Genomic DNA, 22,486 nt, shown 5'->3' on the forward strand with positions numbered 1-22,486 from the left:
ACCCCGTCCTCACTTTGTCCTTTAGCAAACACTGAGCCCCTGCTATATGTTGGACCCCTTTTGGGGGTCAGGGGTACTAAGAAGAGCAACGCATGGTCCCTTTATTGGGAGAGTTTTCAATCTGGAAAGAAGGAGGTGGCCAAGAAAGCGAATCATTGTAATCATTACACCAGAGTGTTTTAAACGCTATAATAGTGAGCAAAGGAATGGAAACATCCCGTGTCACCTATTCTTTCAGAAATGTGACTGTGCAGGGGAGGGATCCAGAGAGGAGCATAGGTTTGAGGGAGGACCTTGCTTTCAGATGAGAACAAGTACAATGTGGTAGCCATACTCTCTACTGAGCTCCTGACCACATGTAAATACAACAGCTGCTTGGCTGTAGCCAAAGAGCAATTTCTTCCCTTCTCCACCCAGAATGGGCTTCGTTAGGACCCTGTGACCTCAGGAGCTGCCAGCTCAGTCATGTGATATGAAGAGGGACCCTGTGTGGAAGACAGCAGCCTGAGGAGGTTTCTAGGAAGCAAGGGCTGGGCATGGAGGGACCCAGCAGAGAGCTGGTCCCCATATTGCTGGCCTGGCTCTCTGCAGGCTGCATGGGCGCGTGGCGGTGTGGGGGCTGTCCAAGGGCTTTGGCCTGGCCACCCAGGAACCCTGGATCCAGTTTGCCACCATCCGAGACAACATCCTCTTTGGGAAGACATTTGATGCACAGCTGTACAAGGAGGTGCTAGAAGCCTGCGCCCTCAATGATGATCTCAGTGTGAGTGCCTGGCCTTGAAACCTCTTAGCTGCCTGCTTTTCCAGTGTCGCTGACACCTCAAACCAGCGCTTTGCTTTTCCGGAAAGGGGTTGCTTCTGCTCGGGCATCACTCATCTAGGAATGGCCGTCGGACTGTGGTCCTCCCAGAGTGTCCAGCTGCCCCTTCCCATAGGGCCCAGTAGGGTGATGACTATGTGTTCTCCACAGCAGTGGGAAGAGCTCTAAGGCCTCTGGAGGTAGGGAGGGTTCCACTTGTCAGGCTTAGCTCTGCACAGCCGGGCTCCTTGTCCCCTTCTCCATACCCACTTCCCACCGTGAAGGCTTGGAAGAGTCAAGGTCTCATTTGGTTGCAGGTTACCCTAGGGAAACCTGCCAAGCCTATTAGATTTCCCCTTGCCCCCAGTCCAGAGTACTGCATGTATAGGAGAAGAGATTCCAGATTTCTCCCCTGACTTCCCACCCAATCCCGCTGTCCCCTTCAAGAATGTCACCACCACTACCCTACCCAGGTAAATGTAGAATGTCCCTGAAAAGGAGCACCTTTAACCTTGACCATGGGGCATCCTGTATCCAGCTGTCATTCTTTTTATTCCTCTTTATTTATTTATTTTTTGAGATAGGGTCTTTTTTCTGTCCCCTAGGCTGGAATGCAATGGCGCCATCTTGGCTCACTGCAGCCTCTGCCTCCTGGGCTCAAACGATCCTCCCACCTCAGCCCCTCAAGTGGCTGGGACTACAGGAGTGAGCCACCACACCCAGCTAATTTTTGTTTTGCTTTGTTTTGTTTTGTTTTGCTTTTTTGAGATGGAGTCTCACTCTGTCACCAGGCTGGAGTGCAGTGGCACAATCTCGGCTCACTCTAACCTCCGCCTCCTGGATTCAAGCAATTCTCCTGCCTCAGCCTCTCGAGTAGCTAGGACTACAGCTGCATGCCACCACGCCTAGTTAATTTTTGTATTTCTAGTAGAGATGGGGTTTCACCATGTTGGCCAGGATGGTCTCAATCTCCTGACCTTGTGATCTGCCCACCTCAGCCTCCCAAAGTGCTGGGATTACAGGCGTGAGCCACCATGCCTGGCTTCCTACCCTGTCTGTTTAACAGGCAAGGTAGTAAGATATCTTGGGCAGATTTGATGTAAAAGCTTTTATAAGTTTTTACTTTTTTGTGCGTGAGAGACAGAGTCTTGCTCTGTCGCACAGAGTGGAGTGCAGTGGAGTGATCTCGGCTCACTGCAACCTCTGCCTCTCGGGTTCAAGCGATTCTTCTGCCTCAGCCTCCCGAGTAGCTGGGACTACAGGTGTGAGCCACCAAGCCCGCCTAATTTTTGTATTTTTAGTAGAGACGGGGATTCACCATGTTGCCCAGGCTGGTCTCAAACTCTTGGGCTCAAGTGATCCGCCCGCCTTGGCCTCCCAAAGTGCTGGGATTACAGGCCTGAGCCACCATGCCCAGCCCAGCTTTCGTAGGTTTTCAGAGAAGGAATGTACTACTTCTAAGCCTTCTCGTGGCCTCAGGAATGGTCTACTAAGCAAAGGGATTCCCTTCCTCATGCAGAGGAAGCACCTGTGATCCACTACATGGTGAGTCCCTGAGCTAAAAGCTTTGTTGTTCATCTCTTTCCTTAGTGCCTACAACAGTACCTAGGACCTAGCAGACTTGGGAAAGCTTGATGTAGCAATGAATGATCGGCCAGGCGTGGTGGCTCATGCCCGTAATCCTAGCATTTTGGTAGGCCAAGGTGGGTGGATCGCTTGAGGTCAGGAGTTCAATACCACCCAGGGCAGCCAGGCTTACAGTGGTGGCTCACGCCTCTAATCCCAGCACTTTGGGAGGCCGACGTGGGCAGATCACGAGGTCAGGAGTTCGAGACCAGCCTAGCCAACATGATGAAACCCCGTCTCTACTAAAAATACAAAAAATAGCTGGGCGTGGTGGTGGGCACCTGTAAACCCAGCTACTTAGGAGGCTGAGACAGGAGAATCAGCTTGAACCCAGGAGGCGGAGATTGCAACGGGTGTGGCAGCTCACACCTGTAGTCCTAGCTACTCTGGAGGCTGAGGCAGGAGAATCGCTTGAACCCAAGAGGTAGAGGTTGCAGTGAGCTGAGATCATGCCACTGCACTTCAGCCTGGGCGACAGAGCAAGACTGTCTCACAAAAAAAAAAAGTAAAAACATAAAAGCTTTTACATAAAATCTGCCCAAGATATCTTACTACCTTGCCTGTTAAAAAGACAGGATAGTAGGCCAAGTGCAGTGGCTCATGCCTGTAATCGCAGCACTTTGGGAGGCCAAGGTGGGCAGATCACGCGGTCAGGAGATCGAGACCATCCTGGCTAACATGGTGAAACCCTGTCTCTACTAAAAAATACAAAAAACTAGCCGGATGAGGTGGCGGGCGCCTGTAGTCCCAGCTACTCAGGAGGCTGAGGCAGGAGAATGGCGTAAACCCGGGAGGCGGAGCTTGCAGTGAGCTGAGATCGCGCCACTGCACTCCAGCCTGGGTGATAGAGTGAGACTACGTCTCAAAAAAAAAAAAAAAAAATAGAATCTGAACTCGTGGCCAGGCACAGTGGCTTATGCTTGTAATCCCAGCACTTTGGGAGGCCGACGTGGGCAGATCACGAGGTCAGGAGTTCGAGACCATCCTGACTAACATGGTGAAACTCCGTCTTTACTACAAATATAAAAAATTAGCCAGGCATGGTGGCGGGCGCCTATAGTCCCAGCCACTCGGGAGGCTGAGGCAGGAGAATGGCATGAACCCGGGAGGCAGAGCTTGCAGTGAGCGGAGATTGTGCCATTGCACTCCAGCCTGGGCGACAGAGCGAGACTCCATCTCAAAAAAAAAAAAAAAGAAGAATCTGAACTCGTGTCCTGCCCCTTACTAGCTGTGAGCCAGCTAGTTAATCTGTCTGAGCTTTGGTTGCACGTGAGAAACGGAAATGATACCATGATACCATCTTCATAAGATTATCATGGGGCTTGAATGAGAGAATGCCTGCAAAGTGCTAGGCACATAGTAAGTGTTCGATAAATGCTCAATGTTGTTGGAAGTGTGTCTTGTCTTATCTGACTAGCTCACCCCAAATTTAAGTGTACTCTCCTCAAGCTCCCTACTTCTCTTGACTCCCACTATCTCTTTCCTGCAAAGGGATAAGAAGTGGGCCAGAAGATAATGGGGAGCTCCTTGACCCACTGGGGAACTTGTTCCATCAGATCCTGCCTGCTGGAGACCAGACAGAGGTGGGGGAGAAGGGTGTGACCCTAAGCGGGGGACAGCGTGCCCGGATTGCCCTTGCTCGTGCTGTCTACCAGGTCAGTTAAAGATGGAGGTTACAGTGGCAGGGAGGTGGGGGGAGCCTTGGGAGCGTGGCTGAGTTAGGAGGATAGGAATATTTTCCTTAGCATCTGGTTCCTTCCCTCCTCTGTTGCATGTTCCTGAGGTATTGGCCATCCCATCCCCGTTTGCAGATTTAAAGCAGAGTTCAAGGCCCTTTAAAAAGTATTTGTGGCCGGGCGCGGTGGCTCACTCCTGTAATCCCAGCACTTTGGGAGGCCGAGGCGGGTGGATCACCTGAGGTTGGGAGTTCAAGACCAGCCTGACCAACATGGAGAAACCCCATCTCTACTAAAAATACAAAATTAGCCAGGCATGGTGGCACATGCCTGTAATCCCAGCTACTCGGGAGGCTGAAGCAGGAGAATTGCTTGAACCCAGGAGGCGGAGGTTGTGGTGAGCCGAGATCGTGCCATTGCACTCCAGCCTGGGCAAAAAGAGCGAAACTCTGTCTCAAAAAAAAAAAAAAAAAGTATTTGTAGGCTGGGCGTGGTGGCTTAGGTCGTAATCCCAGCACTTTGGGAGGCCAAGGCAGGAGGATTGCTTGAGCCCAGGAGTTCAAGACCTGTCTGGGTAATGTGGCAAAACCCTGTCTCTACAAAAAATAATTTTTTTTTTTCTTTTTTTTTGAGACGGAGTCTCGCTCTGCCGCCCAGGCTGGTGTGCAGTGGCCGGATCTCAGCTCACTGCAAGCTCCGCCTCCCGGGTTCACGCCATACTCCTGCCTCAGCCTCCTGAGTAGCTGGGACTACAGGCGCCCGCTACCTTGCCCGGCTAATTTTCTGTATTTTTTAGTAGAGACGGGGTTTCACCGTGTCAGCCAGGATGGTCTCGATCTCCTGACCTCGTGATCTGCCCGTCTCGGCCTCCCAAAGTGCTGGGATTACAGGCTTGAGCCACCGCGCCCAGCCTACAAAAAACAATTTTAAAGTTAGTTGGTGTAATCCTAGCACTTGGGGAAGCCAAGGAAGGTGAATCACTTGAGGTCAGGAGTTCGAGACCAGCCTGGCCAACATGGTGAAACCCCATCTCTACTGAAAAACATACAAAAATTAGCTGGGCATAGTGGCGCATGCCTGTAATTCCAGCTACTCAGGAGGCTGAGGCAGGATAATTGCTTGAACCTGGGAGGCAGAGGTTGCAGTGAGCCAAGATCACACCATTGCATTCCAGCCTGGGTGACAAGAATGAAACCCTGTCTCCAAAAAAATTTAGTTGGGCTTGATAGCGTGCACCTGTAGTCCCAGCTACTCAGGAGGTTGAGGTGGGAAGGATTATTTGAGCCTGGGAAGTTGAGGCTGCAGTGAGTGGTGTTCATGCCACTGCACTCCAGTCTGGGCAACAGAGCAAGACTGTGTCTTTTTTTTTTTTTTTGAGACGGAGTCTCGCTCTGTTGCCCAGGCTGGAGTGCAGTGGCCGGATCTCAGCTCACTGCAAGCTCCGCCTCCCAGGTTTACACCATTCTTCTGCCTCAGCCTCTCGAGTAGCTGGGACTACAGACGCCTGCCACCTGGCCCGGCTAGTTTTTTGTATTTTTTAGTAGAGACGGGGTTTCACCGTGTTAGCCAGGATGGTCTTGATCTCCTGACCTCGTGATCCACCCGTCTCGGCCTCCCAAAGTGCTGGGATTACAGGCTTGAGCCACCGCACCCGGCGACTGTGTCTTTAAAAAAAAAAAAAAAAAAAGCGTTATGTGGGCTGAGGGCCTGGGAGCTAGGAAAGCTGAGTGCTGGCCCTGGGGGTGCTGTTCTTTCTTGCCTGAAGGGATGTCCACCCTCAGGTCTCACCTCTTTCTCTGCTAGTGTAGGGGTAGCCCCCAGAGTTTATCTCAACTGTCTTCTCTGACCACTTGGAGATCTTCCCAGGAGAGCCTTTGGGTCCTGGTGCCCACAGTACCCTCACGTCTCTCTAGGAAAAGGAGCTCTATCTCCTCGATGACCCTCTGGCCGCTGTGGATGCAGATGTGGCCAACCACCTGCTGCACAGGTGCATCCTGGGCATGCTAAGCCACAGCACACGGCTGCTGTGCACCCACCGCACCGAGTACCTGGAAAGGGCTGATGTGGTGCTGCTAATGGAGGCCGGGCGCCTCATCCAGGCTGGTAATGGGGGCAGGAACCGCGCGTGAGGGAGGTATCTGCCCAGGTATGGCAGGGGATTGTGAAGTATAGACTCTGCCACCTGCTGCATGTGTGGCCTGAGCCAGTCATTGCTGCTTCCTGCCTTCACAGAACTGGTGTGAGGAACTGGGAGAACAGGAGGGAAAAGGAGCACGCTGGTGAAATGCCAGTGTATTTGGGACTCATGGGCTTTGTGACTGGATGCTCTTGGGAATTTAGAGGCCCAGGGTCTCTGAGAACAGTCTCATATCTTCAGAGAAGATAAAGAGTCAGGTTTAGAATGGTCTTTTTGTAAAAACAAAAATTTTTAAACTCTGAAAGATTTTTTTTTTTTTTTTTTGAGACGGAGTCTCGCTCTGTCGCCCAGGCTGGAGTGCAGTGGCCGGATCTCAGTTCACTACAAGCTCCGCCTCCCGGGTTCACGCCATTCTCCTGCCTCAGCCTCCCGAGTAGCTGGGACTACAGGCGCCCGCCACCTTGCCCGGCTAGTTTTTTGTATTTTTTAGTAGAGACGGGGTTTCACCGTGTTAGCCAGGATGGTCTTGATCTTGTGACCTCGTGATCCGCCCGTCTCGGCCTCCCAAAGTGCTGGGATTACAGGCTTGAGCCACCACGCCCGGCCACTCTGAAAGATTTTTATGCAGAGGGACGTGACCACCTGCAAGTTCACTGGGAGAGAAATAGGAGGAAATGAAGCTCCAACCAGATATTAGGAATTGAGTGAAGCATAAGAAAAAGCTCTGCAGTAATGAGAAGTAACCCTGGACAGAGGGCAGGCATAGTTCTGGCTGTCCTCTTGGGGATGGACATTCGTCCCTCTCTGCTGGTCAGAATCGAGGTTTACAAGGATGGACTTGAGTCCTGCTCGAGGTCTAGGGGTATCCAGAGCAGGATGGGTTAGGGAAGGAGGCCTAAGAGTCCTGCTCGAGGTCTAGGGGTATCCTGCTAGGGTGGCTTAGAGAGGGAGACCTAAGAGGATGGGAGGTAGGATCTGTACACGCACTGAGAAAGGCATAGTATAGACTCAGAACAGCCCCCTCCTAATCTCCCCTTCTACCCTCCAGGACCTCCCTCTGAGATTCTGCCACTGGTACAACCTGTCCCCAAAGCCTGGGCTGAGAATGGACAAAAGTCTGACTCAGGTATGGCTCCCCAGTGGGAGAAAAGAGCTTGCTTTTCACTGCCACACTGTAGAGCTTTTTCTACAAAGGCTGGCCGCTCCTCTGAAATACTGAGTTTTCAACTGGCACCCTGCAAGCTTAATTCCTCCATGACCCCTGATTCTCACAGCCACAGCCCAGTCAGTACAAAACCCAGAGAAAACAAAGGAGGGGCTGGAGGAGGAGCAGAGCACATCTGGTGGCCTGCTGCAGGAAGAAAGCAAGAAGGAGGGCGCCGTGGCCTTGCATGTGTACCAAGCTTACTGGAAGGCTGTGGGCCAGGGCTTGGCCTTAGCCATCCTCTTCTCTCTGCTCCTCATGCAAGGTGAGAGTGTGCCTGGGAGTCTCTTACACCATGACGGCTATGCTGTCCAGGTGCCCATTACCTTGCACTAATCATTATAAGGCCCAGAGACTCACCAAGCATGAGTCACAGCTGGGACAAAAGCCATACTTCTATTTCTGAGAGATGCCCAGGGGCCAGAGGCATGTGCTCTATAGCTGGCTTCCATTCTGCCCCCCAGGTTAGCTCCCATTCTGCAAGTCTGAGATCCTGTTCTCCCCAGAGCTGAAGGGTGACCGGCCTATGAGAGAAGCCCACATTAGGGAGGACTGGGGTAGTGGCAGGGTGGGAAGGCCAGGCCAGGGGGATGGAGATGGGCAGGAACCAGAGGCAAGGGTGGAGAAAGGGGGTATTGGAATAGAATGAATGAGGGAGAGGAGCCTCTTACAGCTTTTTCCTTCCTGTACCCACCCAGCCACGCGGAACGCTGCTGACTGGTGGCTCTCTCACTGGATCTCTCAGCTGAAGGCTGAGAATAGCTCCCAAGAGGTGCAAGCCTCCACCAGCCCAGCTTCTACGGGGCTCTTCTCTCCGCAACTGCTCCTCTTTTCCCCTGGAAACCTCTAGTGAGTGGCTGGGGCTGGGGGTGGGCCTGGTGCTCTCAGAGTGGTCGCCAGGCAGGGAGTGAGGGTTGGGGCCGGTATTCCAGATGCTGTGGCTTCTGGAGGGTGGGAGAGATGGGGGAGGAGAAAGGACCCCTGAGTGGCCCTACTTTTGGTTACCCAAAGCCCCCCTCCTCACCACCCAGCACCCCAGTGTTCCCACTGCCCAAAGTTGCCCCCAATGGCTCCTCAGACATCCGTTTCTACCTCACCGTATATGCGACCATTGCTGGTGTCAACTCCCTCTGCACCCTTCTCCGGGCAGTGCTCTTTGCAGCAGGCACCCTTGAAGCAGCTGCCACCCTGCATCGACGCCTGCTGCATCGAGTCCTTATGGTGAGGGGCTGGGACCTCAAGGGTAGGGGAGCGCAGTCCTAGCCCTGTGGAATGTCCTCCCAATACTCGGGCTCCACTGGGGATGGGAGAGTCTTTCCTGCCCTGGGATATTCTTCCTCAAGCTCTGCCAATCTCTCCTCTCTGCCCCCAAATTCTGGGGATATTTTAGTCCTTCCCTATTCTCTATCTTAGGCCTTCCCCTCCACCCCACCTCCCCCAGGGCTGCCCACCAACCCCTTTTCTGTCAGACTCTGCCCTGGCCCAATCAGCGTCCTTCTCCCAGGCACCAGTAACTTTCTTCAATGCTACACCCACGGGCCGGATCCTAAACCGCTTCTCCTCTGACGTGGCCTGTGTGGATGACAGCCTGCCCTTCATCCTCAACATCCTCCTGGCCAACGCGGCAGGCCTGCTGGGGCTCCTGGCCGTGCTGGGCTCTGGCCTGCCCTGGCTGCTGCTGCTGCTGCCGCCTTTGAGCATCATCTACTATCACGTGCAGCGCCACTACAGGGCGTCCTCACGGGAGCTGCGGCGCCTGGGCAGCCTCACCCTGTCTCCACTCTATACCCATCTGGCTGATACCTTAGCTGGCCTCTCTGTGCTCCGGGCCACAGGGGCCACCTACAGGTGTGTGAACCAGAGCCCAGGGGGATGAGGTGTTGAGGGGAGAGGAAAAGAGAAACCCCTGAGAAGAGGAATATGCAGGGTATGGTTGGTTCAGCCCTCCTGGGGACAAGGGGTGGGGAAGGAGGAAAGCAACAGAAGAAGGACATAGGGAGGCAGAGCAGACACCCACTTTGAAAGAGCACACTGGCATCTGCAGCCCTGCGGGAGGCCTGTGGGTATATAGATCAGCTGCCAAGAAGGAACTGCCCAAGAGGGCCTTCCCTGTGGAGGCCCTAAGGCTGGGTGGCTCAGGGCAGCAGTGGAGTGGCCGGCCTCACATCTATCTGGCCTTCCCTAGGTTTGAGGAGGAGAACCAGCGACTCCTTGAGCTAAACCAGAGGTGCCAGTTTGCCACCAGTGCCACAATGCAGTGGCTGGACATTCGGCTACAGCTCATGGGGGCAGCAGTGGTCAGCGCTATCGCAGGCATTGCCCTGGTGCAGCACCAGCAGGGCCTTGCTAACCCAGGTGCCACCCAGGACCCCTCACCCCTACCTCACCCGCAAGTTGGTCCACCCTTCTCCCAGATCTCTCCCTGCACTGTCCCCCCAACATTTTTGCCTCCCACCCAGGGTTCCTTGTGAGGGTGTATCATGATTGTCATCATCACCCCCGTTTGGAGTTGAGTGACAGTCCCCAGGTGGTGGTGGCGGCTCGGGGACTAGAATGAGTTTTCTGAGCTGCTGGTCTCAGTCCCTTTCCTGCTTTCACCCCGTCCCCACCACACTGCCCCAGCCCACTTCAGTATCCCACATGCCATCCCTCCCAGCTTCTCCATGCCCACCCTGTGCCCTGCATCCAGCCTCCTGTGCTCCAGGCTAGGTCCTGTCACCCTCCTGCTTCTCTGTCTGTTGCTTCCTTTTTTTTTTTTTTTTTTGAAATGGAGTCTTGCTCTGTTGCCCAGGCTGGAGTACAGTGGCACGATCTCAGCCCACTGCAACCTCTTCCTCTTCCTCCCAGGTTCAAGCAATTCTCCTGCCTCAGCCTCCTGAGTAGCTGGGATTATAGGCACGCACCACCACGCCTGGCTAATTTTTGTATTTTTAGTAGAGACGGGTTTCACCATGTTGGCCAGGCTGGTCTCAAACTCCTTACCTTGTGATCCACCCGCCTCGGCCTCCCAAAGTGCTGGGATTACAGACGTGAGCCACCGCGCCCAGCCTCTGTTGCTTCCTTTAAATGCCCGCAGTCCACAGCTTGGGGAGTCTCCCATACACATCCCAGTGTCCAAGCTCTCCCAGCAGCTGTTATCCTCTCCCCCAGGGCTGGTGGGCCTGTCGCTGTCTTATGCCCTGTCCCTGACGGGCCTGCTCTCGGGCCTGGTGAGCAGCTTCACACAGACAGAGGCCATGCTGGTAAGCGTTGAGCGGCTGGAAGAGTACTCCTGTGACCTGCCCCAGGAACCCCAGGGCCAGCCACTGCAGGTAGGCCTGTACCCCGACCCCAGGCCAAAGCTCTGGAACCCTGAAGGCCCCAGCCTCCCCCGCAATTTCTTTTTACCCACCCATCTTTCTCAGCTCCCATAACCTCTCTTCATGATGACCAAAATTCTTCACCATGTCCCTTCTTCCCCATCTCTTATTCTCTCACCTTTCCTCTCACACTGTTCATTTCTCATTATTCTCCCCTCCTCACCATTGCTCCTCATCTCCCCCATCTCCCTCTTCCCCTCTATCTCCCACCCATGGACTCCACCAGTTGGGCACCGGCTGGCTGACCCAGGGGGGCGTGGAGTTCCAGGACGTGGTGTTGGCGTACCGGCCAGGGCTGCCAAATGCCCTGGATGGAGTGACCTTCTGCGTGCAGCCTGGAGAGAAGTTGGGCATCGTGGGCCGCACGGGCTCCGGCAAGTCCTCCCTGTTGTTGGTGCTCTTCCGGCTGCTAGAGCCCAGTTCAGGGCGAGTGCTGCTGGATGGCGTGGACATCAGCCAGCTGGAGCTGGCCCAGCTCAGGTCTGGAGGAGATGGACTTGGGAGGGGAAGGGGGAACCAGAACTACTAGCACTTAGAGGAGGGCACAGCTAGGAAGGCTTTATATAAACTCAGGGCAACTAGGGCTGATCAAGGGGCTGAAACGGAGGACAGGATGAGCAGGCGAGGACAGAGAACTCCTAGTGCCCAGGTCCAGATTCATGGCTGGTGATCTCAAGGTCGTCCTTGCCCTGACCCTTTCCAGCTGCATCTTTCTTGTACTTCCCACCACACATCCTCCACTCTTGTGCCCCAAGATACTGATCCCTTGAGCCCTCAGGCTCAGCAGGCAGTGCTTCGGACAGCTTGAGACCTGAGCCAGTTGCCCTTGGCTTCAGGTGGCCCCACTGGAGGGTATACATCCCTCCTCTACCCTCAGGTCAACCTAATATCATTTTCTGTGAGTACAGTGACATGGAAAAGGTAGGGAAGCTGTATCCTAAAGCCCTAGGCCTGCCTCTTCTACCTTCTCTTCTAAGCTGTGGTGGCCCTACCTTATAACTCTACTATGTCTTCAGGACCCAATTATAGGCCCACTCCAACCTTGAAGTGTCACCTGCCCTTTCATTCGCTCTGGTCATTCCCTGCATAGCCACTGCTGCCCCTGGAGTCAGTGCCACACAGTTTAGCCCATTTGTTTTCTCTGGTTTGTGTGTGTACACCTCCGTGAAATGTAGGCTCCTTGAGGACAGAGTCCAGCCCTTTGGTTTCTTTGGTATTGCTTATAGCATTGGCACAGTTCTAGGTACCCAGCTACTAGCGGATCATTTGGTGGGGAGCAGAGTGGGGTTATGTTCAGGTCTCATCCCCAGGCTTTCGTGGAGGTGCTAGTGCTGTAGTCAGAAACTGAGCTGGGAGCAGAAGTGGCTGCATCTCCAACCGCTGGACTCCATGTCATTGTCCCTCAGATCCCAGCTGGCTATCATCCCCCAGGAGCCCTTTTTGTTCAGTGGGACTGTTCGAGAAAACCTGGATCCCCGGGGCCTACATAAGGACAGGGCCTTGTGGCAGGCCCTGGAGCAGTGCCACCTGAGTGAGGTGATTACCTCCATGGGTGAGTGCTGGACCCTTACCCTAGAGCAAGAAGGGGGCAGGGAGGGCCTGGGCCCTGCAGTGAAGATGCTTTCCTTGCAGGTGGTCTGGATGGTGAGCTGGGTGAGGGGGGCCGGAGCTTATCTCTTGGGCAGAGGCAGCTGTTGTGTCTGGCCAGGGCTCTCCTCACAGATGCCAAGGTAAGGTGAGAGAAAGAGACAATAGAGAGGGCCAGGAAGGAGGCGGGGGGCAAGGGGGTGGGGAGGTGGAGTCCGGAGAGGTTTTAGGGGACCAAGTTCATTTTCCTATTAGAGCTAAAAGTGTGGTAGGGGCTGTTGCTTGGGCCAGGCCCAGCCCACCCTACAGCCTCTCCTTTGTTATCCCCTACCGCATTCCCATATTCCAGATCCTGTGTATTGATGAGGCCACAGCAAGTGTGGACCAGAAGACAGACCAGCTGCTCCAGCAGACCATCTGCAAACGCTTTGCCAACAAGACAGTGCTGACCATTGCCCATAGGTGTGCAAACACCCAGTGACAGCCTAATCAGGGACTGTGGTAGCATGCACCCAGAGCCTCCATTGCTTTCAGGGACCCCAGTGGTCAGGGCCTTAGAGATCCTGCCCCCCAAATCTCAGCTCTTCCTTCTCCAGGTACTGCCTAGGGCCCTTTATAGCACATTATCTGAGGGACTTTGCAGTCCCTTCCCCAGCACCAAGCCAGGGGCTAAAGCCTGTGGGGACAGACCTGTGGTGTCCCGAGGGGAGAGGAGGGAAAGCAGGTCAGTGTTCTCACTTAGGTCATTGTCCCTTATCCCTTACACTGACCATCTTCCCCATCACAGGCTCAACACGATCCTGAACTCAGACCGGGTGCTGGTGCTACAAGCGGGGAGAGTGGTAGAGCTGGACTCCCCGGCCACCCTGCGCAACCAGCCCCACTCGCTATTCCAGCAGCTGCTGCAGAGCAGCCAGCAGGGAGTCCCCGCCTCACTCGGAGGTTGCTGAGCTCCATCCCACACCGTGCAGTGTTCTCCCCTCTCTCTGATCCAGGCCGGGCCTGTATAGAGGTGCTGTCTGCTTGTTTACATTCTCCTCTGGGGCTCTACCTCTCCACACTTCCCCGGAAGGGAAAAGGGCACCCTGGGTTACTCTTTGGAAATCACTCCTTGGTGGGCAGCATCCTGAGGCTTCCCCAGAACCAGGCCTCTGCTCTGGCCCTCTTGCATCTGGAACGCCAGGTGGGTTTTTCTGGCATAGGAGCCCACTTGCATTTTCATAGTTTTATTTGATAAAATCCCATCTTACATTCTGTGTATTAAAAAAATAGTATTTCTGGTGTGAGGCTGAGGTCTCCTCTGTGTGTGTACCCAAGCTGAAGGGTGGTGAGAAAGGACCACTCCAGTCTGAGGGGTGGAAGAGGTGAGGAAGGGGGCCGGAAAGCCCCCACCTCCATCACAGTGCTGTGGTCTTTCCAGGCTCAGGGGGCAAGTCAGGTGGCAGGGGGAGCCCTGCCGGCAGCATGCTAACCTGACACTCCTGGTCCTGGCATGCTGGAGCATAGTGTGGGGCAGGGTAGCAACAGGGTCCAGGGGGGCAGACACCCCGGCGCCAGGCCCTCAGGGTCAGCAACACAGTAGCCAGAACCAAGGCAGCAGTGAGGGCCCCAAACACCACCAGGGCTACCAAGCTAGGCTCACCTAGCCCAGCCTCTTGCCTCCGCACCACCTCCTTCACTGAGATCCGCAGCAGACCAGCCCCCGCACTGTGGGGGGCTGGCCCCGTGGCAGGTACCACCACAGCTGAGGTGGGCCCTAGAGGGGTGTCCACTGTGGTTGGGGGGTGTGGGACAGGTAAGACAAGCTCACAAGTCTTGCCACCATAGCCACTGGGGCAGAGACAGTCGAAGTCATGGACACGGTCCCGACAGCGGGCCCCTCTCTGGCATGGGTGGCTGGCACAGTCATCCAGGTTGATGGTGCAGAAGCGTCCAGCAAAGCCCTCAGGACAGAGGCAGGAGAAGCGGTTTATGCCATCAAGGCAGGTGGCACCATTAGCACAAGGCCGCATCAGGCAGTCATCCACGTTCACCTCACAGCGGGCACCCACAAAGCCCACCAAGCAGCGGCATGTGAAGTTGAGGGCAAAGCCCTGGTCATCCTGGCACTGCCCGCCATTGCGGCATGGGGAGCTGCAGTAGGGGTGGGAGAGGACATGAAAGCAACTTAACACCTGTAGGGTAGCCCAGGTCCGTATCCTGACCTCTGCTCACCATGTCACCTTGGGCGACACTCTCCGAGCCTCAAATACCTCATTTTATTTTTTATTTATTTATTTTTGAGACAGAGTCTCGCTGTGTCGCCCAGGCTGGAGCACAGTGGCGCGATCTCAGCTCACTGCAAGCTCCGCCTCCCAGGTTCACGCCATTCTCCTGCCTCAGCCTCCTGAGTAGCTGGGACTACAGGTGCCTGCCACCACGCCCGGCTAATTTTTTGTATTTTTAGTAGAGACGGGGTTTCACTGTATTAGCCAGGATGGTCTTGATCTCCTGACCTCGTGATCCGCCCGCCTCGGCCTCCCAAAGTGCTGGGATTACAGGCGTGAGCCACTGCGTCCGGCCAAATACCTCATTTTAAAAATGAGAATAAAAACAGTACCCAGCTTCCCTAATTGTGAGGGTTAAGTGAAATAATCAATATCAAGCAGTTAGCACAGGGCCCAGCCGGAAGGCAAGGCTCAGGATAAGTGTGCTATTATTATCCTTGCAGGCTTCTGGGCCTGATGTGGAAATGAGGACAAGTCCAGCCCTGCAGGCTGTTTCCTCATCCCTACTGTGACGCAGAAGGGTACAGGCCAATGTTCAGGAGAGGATGAGGGGAGACCTAGGCCCCTCAACCTCCCCACACCCCACCCTCCCCAACCAGAGCAGTCACACGTTTGTTACCTCTCTAGCTCCTATAGATTGTTGAAGAAATGGCTCAGAAGGTACAAGAAAAGAGTGGAGAAACCCAGAACTAGGAACACTTTGGCATGCAGGGGTTTTATCTGAGTGTCCCTGTGTGGTCTGACCCTCAGTCCCCTACCCTCCCAACAGTCCTGCCTCTTTTCTCATCCCATCACCAGGTTCTGGTCTAACCTTCCACTCACCCCGAGGGCCCAGCACTCACCCTGCCTGTTCACAGGGTCCAGCCTTGCGCTCGCAGTCACGCCCATGGAAGCCTGGTAGGCACACACAATGGTACTCACCGCCCCCGTCATACATGCACTGGCCTCCATTCTGGCAGGGGGACTGTGTGGTACAGATATGTTCATCTGGAGAAGGGACAGGAAAGGCTCTGGGATAACCCCTCCCATCTGGTCCCCAGACCAGACTTGTCCACGCCTTCCAGGCCTCAGGTTCTATGGGTGTGGCTATACTACAAACCCAGCCCAGGCTGGTGTGGTATACTAGGGAGAGACAACAACACTGAATTTGGAGTCAGGAGGCTCCTGGCCCTGGCTCTCAGTCTGTCTCAAACTGACCTTGGGCTGGGTACAGTGGCTCATGTCTATAATCTCAGCACTTTGGAAGACCAAGGTAGGCAGATGGCTTGAGGTCAGGAGTTCAAGACCAGCCTGGCCAACATGGCAAAACCCCATCTCTACTAAAAATACAAACATTAGGCCGGTGCAGTGGCTCACACCTATAATTCCAGCACTTTGGGAGGCCGAGGCAGATGGATCACTTGAGGTCAGGAGTTCGAGACCAGCCTGGCCAACACGGTGAAACCGTATCTCTACTAAAAATACAAAAATTTGCCAAAGTGGCAGGTGCCTGTAATCCCAGCTACTTGGGAGGCTAAGGCACGAGAATTGCTTGAACCTGGGAGGCAGAGGTTACAGTGAGCTGAGATCGCACCACTGCACTCTAGCCTGGGTGACAGAGTGAGACTCCATCAAAAAACAAAACAAACAAAAAAACAAACCTGACTTTGAGCAGGTTATAGCTCTGCTGTGGGCCTTAGTTTCCTGATCTGTAAAATGAGTACAATTTTTAGCAGCTGTGTTTCCTACCCCATGGGGTTATGTTGAGGATCAATTCAGACAACACATAAAAAGTCTAAGATAAAAAAAATGATAAAATACCATGTATTTGAGGATTTGACAAGGACACAATAGGCACTCAATAAATACTGATGGCTGTTCCCCTAAAAACCTGGGGTTCCCAACCAACAACTACCCTTCCTCCCCCCTACCTTTGTCACAGAACTTGCCTGCCCAGCCACTGTGGCAGATGCACTGCCATGGCTGGTGGCAGGTACCATGCTGGCAGCCAGGCATCCTCACACAGCGCTCACAGTGCAGCCCCTCCCAGCCCGGGTCACACCTGATGGGGAGAAACACAGGGTCAGGGTTCTGGGTTGTGGATATGAAGAAATGGAGGAGACAGAACCAGAGCTTCTAGAAACCAAGAGGACATATGACAGCCCCTAAGGGAAAGCAGACCTGTCCCAGGTAGGTGTAGGACTGTGCAAGGTCATAGGACACATATATGGAATCAGACCATCAGACACCAGCTCTCAAACCCTGGTTCTGTATTTTAACCTGAGCCTCAGTCTTCTCATCTGTAAATTGGGTATACACCTTGCAGGGTTGAGTAGAGGAAGAAATAAGATGTCTATAAATGCCTCCAGTACCCCTCCTGGCATGTCTGAGGTGCTCACAAACATTTAAAGAAGAATGACCTTGAAAGGCCATCAGGGCCGGGTGCAGTGGCTCACGCCTGTAATCCCAGCACTTTGGGAGGTCGAGGCGGGTGGATCACTTGAGGTCAGGAGCTCAAGACTAGCCTGGCCAACTGGGTGAAACCCCGTCTCTACAAAAAAATACAAAATATTACCCGGGCATGGTGGTGCGCGTCTGTAATCCATTATTGAGGAGGCTGAGGCAGGGGAATCACTTGAACACAAGAGGCAGAGGCTGCAGTGAGCTGCAATCGCACCACTGCACTCCAGCCTGGGCAACAAAGCGAGGCTCCGTCTCAAAAACAAAACAAAACAAACAAAAAAAAGTCATCAAGACTATCCTCCCACCATGATTCCAGGGCAAACGCTTGACCCATATTTTAAAAGCCTTCCAGGGATGAAGAATTTCAAAGACCCCCAGCCAATTGAACTGCCTGCCCCATCAGCTCATTTCCTTATGTCCACTTTCCTCCTGCTACAGAATGTGCCCAATCTCCACTCTCCACCCCAGTGAGTCAACTACTCAAACTCATCAAGGAAGATACTCTTTCATTGTAAGTGTTTCTCCCCAGCAACTCTCCCTGCAGCATTTCTTTTCCAGGCTAAACAATTTCCCTTTCTCTCTTTCCTTTATCTTTCCATTTCCTCATGGCACCCAATCCCCAAGCTCTCTAAAGCTTTAGGTCTCTCTCCCTGTATCTTGAGGAGCAATGGTTCAGACAATCCCTGGATCAGATTTGGGAGATTAAAGAAGTGGGGAAATAAAAACTGGAAGAAGCAAGAAAGCTGAGGTAAAGGGGAAATGGGGGCTAGCCAGTCAGCCATAGGATTGATGACGCATGAAGAGTAGAGTGTGAAGCCCCTAGACACTCTGTTGTGCATGTGAAGGGCTTGGAAATGGGTACCAAAGGGTTTGGGGGCACGTGCTCAGGACAGGTACCTGCAAGAGCCGTCAGGTGCACAGCAGCCGTGGGCCAGGTCACAGTGGGAGCTGCAGTCATCGGCTGCAAGAGATTGATGTGGGAGGGGTGAGTCTGAGTCAGGGCACAGCTCGCTGGGATGCGGGACTCAGGAGAGGATTGGGGTTCCGGTAACTGAGTGGACTCAGCCCTAGGGCAGGACATAACACAGAAACCCATCCCATTCCAAAGAGGCAACCTGGTCTTCCTTGCCTCGCGGGTCGGAGCGACTGCAGTGCCGTCTCCGGCCGGCAGAGGTCAACGTGCAAGCGAGGACGGCTGGACAGGGCCGCGACTGGAGCCCGGTGGACGCGCTCACCTCGGACAGGCTGACCGGGAGCCCCCAGAATGCACAACAGGCACACAAGATGCAGGCAGCGGCAGCCGCTGGGCATGGTCAGCGCCGGCACCAGGGGGGACGGACGGATGGACGGCCGGACGCGTGAACACCTGTGGGACGGCACCAGTTGGGAGGCGGTCAGACGCGGAGATAGCGGCACGGATACGGGTTCCAAGTGACAGGAGCCGCCGATGGAGAGGAGCGCCGGGACAGAAGAAGGGGATGGGGGTAGCGGGAGGGTGGGGGCAGGGAAGGGTTGAGCAGGCGAGGAGCGCGAGAAGAGCGAAGACAGGAACCCGGGAGCCAGGTCTGCAAGAAGGAGGCGAAAGATGGGCAGCGTGGAGCGAGGCCAGGCGCGGGAATGGCTGGGGCTGGGATCGCAGTCAGGACAGAGGGGTCTGCGGGATGGGGACAGCGCCAAGAGGCGGCCTCGAGCACCGAGGGAACGCGGGGGCCGGAGGGAGGGACGGTTCCCGGCAGCGAGCAGTCTCCGCCCCACGGCTCCGACAGCCCCCCCACCACTCTCTCCCCACGTCCCCTTCCTATCTCCGCCGCGCTGGGCTCGGCGGCAGCGCGGGGCCTGGAATCCCCACCGCACCCGTAGCCCCGCGCGCCCTGTCCCCTCAGTCCTCACCTCCGGCGGGGAGGTGCCGCGCCCCGGGGCGCAGAGCGAGGCGGGATCCGACGGGCGCCGCCGAGGGGCCGTGGGGGAGTGCGGAGCCGCCCCTAGCTGGCCGCGGGGCCGGGCGCCGAAGCGGCTGCCATACGAGCCGAGCGCTCAGGAATCTGGGGCTCCAGGCGACCCCGAGCGGCGGCGGCGGCGGCTCCTCGCGCGCGCTTAGGCCCCCTGCCAGGGGCGGAGCCCGCCCCCGCCCCCCCTCCCGCGACGCACGGCGCACACCTAGCACCCGGAGCTCCCCGGGGCCCCGGCTCTTCGCGGCCACCCAACGCCCCGGACCCAGCTTCCTTCCACGAGAGGAGGAAATCCTGAGTCTCAATTGGAGCAAACTATTAAGCCAGAGGCGCGCGACCCCGTTATTCTCCCATCTCCCATGCCCACTTTCCCGACCAGCGCTCCGCGGCCCACGCCCCAGCCCTGCCCTAGCCTGTCCGCCGCTCATCACGCTTCTCATATAGATTCATGCACACGCAGGCAATCGCTCCCCTCCCTCCGCCTGTCACCAGCCCACGCCTCCCCGCTTGTAAAGCCTTCATCACCGGCTTCATCTGTGTGCTCCTCTGGTCCTCCTCGCCCTCCGCTTCTTCCTGTCCATGTCGCCGTCTCCAGCCTTCCAAGATCAACCTATCCCTATATAAATATAACCCGATCCATCCACCCATCCACACCCTGGCCCTACCCCCACCACCCTTCCCTCCCTCAAGTCTCAGCCCTTCCACCGCATTCCTTTTTGTGACTGCATCCGAGAATCCTTTCTGGACTGGGAATGTACCTGACTGTAAATGTGAGCACAAAACCCCCTCCACCGCCGAGTTCCTTCTCCCGTACCCTATCACGTTCGTCCTTGGCCTCAGGCTAATCCTCAACTGCCCAAACCTGGAGCTCAGATTGAGAGTAACGGAGGGGGTGTGGGGGAAGGCTGTCCTCCAGGCCTCTTTGCCGCCCCTGGCTAATGGCTCAGAGACACATTTCAAGACAAGGACCCAGCCAAGCGCGGTGGGCTCACGCCTGTAATCCCAGCACTTTGCGAGGCTGAGGCGGACGGATCACCTGAGGTCAGGAGTTCGAGACCAGCCTGGGCAACATGGTGAAACCTGTGTCTATTAAAAATACAGAAATTAGCCAGGCGTGGTGGCGCGCGCCTGTAATTCCAGCTACTCGGAAGGCTGAGGCAGGAGAATCGCTTGAGAACCTGGGAGGCAGAGGTTGCAGTTAGCCGAGATCGCGCCACTGCATTCCAGCTTGGGGGACAGAGCAAAACTCCTACCCCCACCCCCACCCCCCCACACACACAAAAAGACAAGGACCCAAAACATAATATCTAGTTTGTGGAGGACAACAGGGCAGAGGTCAGGAACGCTAGCGTCCATCTCTAGTCCTTCAGATTGCGATTTCACCATCTTTAAATTCAAAACATTGGAAGGAGCAGTCCCTAGTCCGTGCAGAGCAGCTTCCCACCTTCACATAGCCACCTCCACAGGCACAGAGCCCCTGGACTCATTTTTCCTGCAGTCTCATTGGACATAACACTCACACCCACACAGCTCCCTAGCTGGCCTCCTCTCAACTGTGATCGCCTCTTCCCTGAAAAGCTCTCTGAATTTGAGTAATGACATGGCTCTACCATTCATTTTGTTTTAAACACATTTTTTTTTTTCGGTAAAAAATTGCAAACAACCTATAATTCAAAAATTACTGTAGGCAAATAAATTATGCCACATCAACACTACGTGACTGTTAAAAATACTTTTTTTTTTTTTTTTAGACAGGGAGTCTGCGCTCTGTCGCCCAGGCTGGAGTGCAGTGGCGGATCTCAGCTCACTGCAAGCTCCGCCTCGGGTTCCTCCTGCCTCAGCCTCCCACGGTAGCTGAGACTACAGGCGCCGCCACCAGCCCGGCTAGTTTTTGTATTTTTGAGTAGGCGAGGTTTCACCATGTTAGCCCATGTTGGGATGGTTCGATCTCCTGACCTCGTGATCCGCCGATCTCGGCCTCCCAAAGTGCTGGGATTATTACAGGCTTGACCACCTTGACCTTAAAATATTTTTTTTTTGGCCGTCTAAAGATGTTCAAAAAAATCTAAGGATATCTTAAAGTGGAGTGGGGGCGGAAACAAAGAAAGAATGTATTATTTCAACATTGGCAGTGCTTTCTCTGGATGATTGAATTGTGGGGTTTTTTTTTTTTTTTTTTTTTCTTATTATTGGTACTTTTCAGCATTAACACTTTTTTTTTTGAGATGGAGTCTTGCTCTGTAAGCCCAGGCTGGAGTGCAGTGGCTGATCTAGGCTCACTGCAAGCTCCGCCTCCTGGGAGTTCAAGCCATTCTCCTGCCTCAGCCTCAGAGTAGCTGGGACTACAGTGCCCGCCACCACACCCAGCTAATTTTTTTTGTATTTTTAGTAGAGCCGGGGTTTCACTGTGTTATGGGATGAGATGCCAATCTCCTGACCTTGTGATCCGCCCACCTTGGCCTCCCAAATGCTGGGATTACAGGTGTGAGCCACCAGCCGGGCCTTTTTTTTTTTTAACAATGAACACCTGGCGGGCCGCGGTGGCTCAAGCCTGTCCCAGCACTTTGGGAGGCCGAGGGCGAGGCGGATCTGCGAGGTCAGTGAGACCATCCTGGCTAACACGGTGAAACCCGTCTCGTAAAAAAAAAAAAAAAAAACTAGCGGGCGAGGTGGCGAGTAGCCTGTGGTCCCTGGGAGGAGCTGAGGCAGGAAGAATAGCGTGAACCGAGGCAGAGCCGCAGTGAGCTGAGATCGACCACTGCGCTCCAGCCTGAAGCGACGAAGCCGAGACTCGATCTCAAAAAAAAAAAAGAACACCTATAACTTGTTTTTTGTTTTTGTTTTGTTTGTTTGTTTGTTTTTCCTTGAGATTGAGCATCACTCTGTCGCTCAGGCTGGAGTGCAGTGGTGCAACCTTGGCTCACTACAACCTCGTCTCAGCCTCCGGTATAGCTGGAATTGCAGGCGCAGCACCACCACACCCAGCTAATTTTTGTTTTGTTTTGTTTTTTGAGACATTCAGTGCTTTTCTCTGTCAGATATCATTATCTGACATTATGTTAAATATTTATTTGTTTATTGACCATCTCCCCACTACAAAGCAGACTCCAGAGGTCTGGGATGTTTTCTTGCTCTTCACAGCATCCCCAGTGTCTAAAACAATGCCTGGCGTAGTAGGTATTCAATAAATTTTTTTAAGTTCTGGCTTGTTTAATTAATTATTATTATTATTATTATTAGAGACAGGGTCTGGCTCTGTTGCCCAGGCTGGAGTGCAATGGCTTCATCTCAGCTCACAGCAACCTCCATCTCCTGGGTTCAAGTGATTCTCCTGCCTCAGCCTCAGCCTCCTGAGTAGTTGGGATTATAGGCGCGTGACACCATGTCCAGCTAATTTTTTGTATTTTTAGTAGAGATGGAGTTTCACCATGTTGGCCAGG

The 22,486-nt window shown here is 54.4% G+C and overlaps 2 protein-coding genes across 13 annotated transcripts in view; one reads left to right on the top strand and one right to left on the bottom strand.

Moving 5' to 3' along the window:
• The window catches only part of ABCC10 (ATP binding cassette subfamily C member 10), a 25,326-nt gene extending 11,651 nt beyond the window's left edge, over positions 1–13,675 (top strand). For 3 of the 10 annotated variants that reach the window (XM_003897634.5, XM_021937317.2, XM_021937316.2), the window contains 15 exons: positions 592–763; positions 3,982–4,080; positions 6,015–6,204; positions 7,287–7,364; positions 7,513–7,707; positions 8,141–8,291; positions 8,474–8,663; positions 8,947–9,290; positions 9,628–9,797; positions 10,593–10,753; positions 11,028–11,281; positions 12,208–12,353; positions 12,434–12,531; positions 12,738–12,850; positions 13,176–13,675. In XM_003897634.5, coding sequence (XP_003897683.2) covers positions 592–763; positions 3,982–4,080; positions 6,015–6,204; positions 7,287–7,364; positions 7,513–7,707; positions 8,141–8,291; positions 8,474–8,663; positions 8,947–9,290; positions 9,628–9,797; positions 10,593–10,753; positions 11,028–11,281; positions 12,208–12,353; positions 12,434–12,531; positions 12,738–12,850; positions 13,176–13,338 — 2,524 coding nt within the window. In that variant the 3' untranslated portion in view covers positions 13,339–13,675. Of the gene's footprint in view, positions 1–591; positions 764–3,981; positions 4,081–6,014; positions 6,205–7,286; positions 7,365–7,512; positions 7,708–8,140; positions 8,292–8,473; positions 8,664–8,946; positions 9,291–9,627; positions 9,798–10,592; positions 10,754–11,027; positions 11,282–12,111; positions 12,354–12,433; positions 12,537–12,737; positions 12,851–13,175 lie in introns of those variants that run through there. The other 7 variants (XM_021937315.2, XM_021937318.2, XR_646016.4 and 4 more) reach the window with 7 other exon arrangements.
• On the bottom strand, positions 13,599–19,940 carry DLK2 (delta like non-canonical Notch ligand 2). 3 transcript variants are annotated; one of them, XM_009205233.4, is made up of 7 exons: positions 19,861–19,940; positions 19,572–19,662; positions 18,333–18,463; positions 17,995–18,058; positions 16,566–16,696; positions 15,498–15,642; positions 13,599–14,521 (listed from the first exon to the last, which is right to left on the bottom strand). In XM_009205233.4, the coding sequence occupies exons 3-7, from the start codon at positions 18,406–18,408 to the stop codon at positions 13,786–13,788; spliced, it is 1,152 nt and encodes a 383-aa protein (XP_009203497.1). In that variant the 5' UTR covers positions 18,409–18,463; positions 19,572–19,662; positions 19,861–19,940; the 3' UTR covers positions 13,599–13,785. The 3 variants fall into 3 exon arrangements, with proteins under 3 accessions (XP_009203497.1, XP_009203496.1, XP_009203498.1); XM_009205232.4 differs by having other exon boundaries at positions 19,805–19,894; XM_009205234.3 differs by lacking the exons at positions 19,572–19,662; positions 19,861–19,940 and having other exon boundaries at positions 18,333–18,806.
• Positions 19,941–22,486: the final 2,546 nt, after the last annotated feature.

Source organism: Papio anubis, chromosome 6 (assembly GCF_008728515.1).
Source record: "Papio anubis isolate 15944 chromosome 6, Panubis1.0, whole genome shotgun sequence".
In the NCBI taxonomy this organism is placed as follows: domain Eukaryota; kingdom Metazoa; phylum Chordata; class Mammalia; order Primates; family Cercopithecidae; genus Papio; species Papio anubis.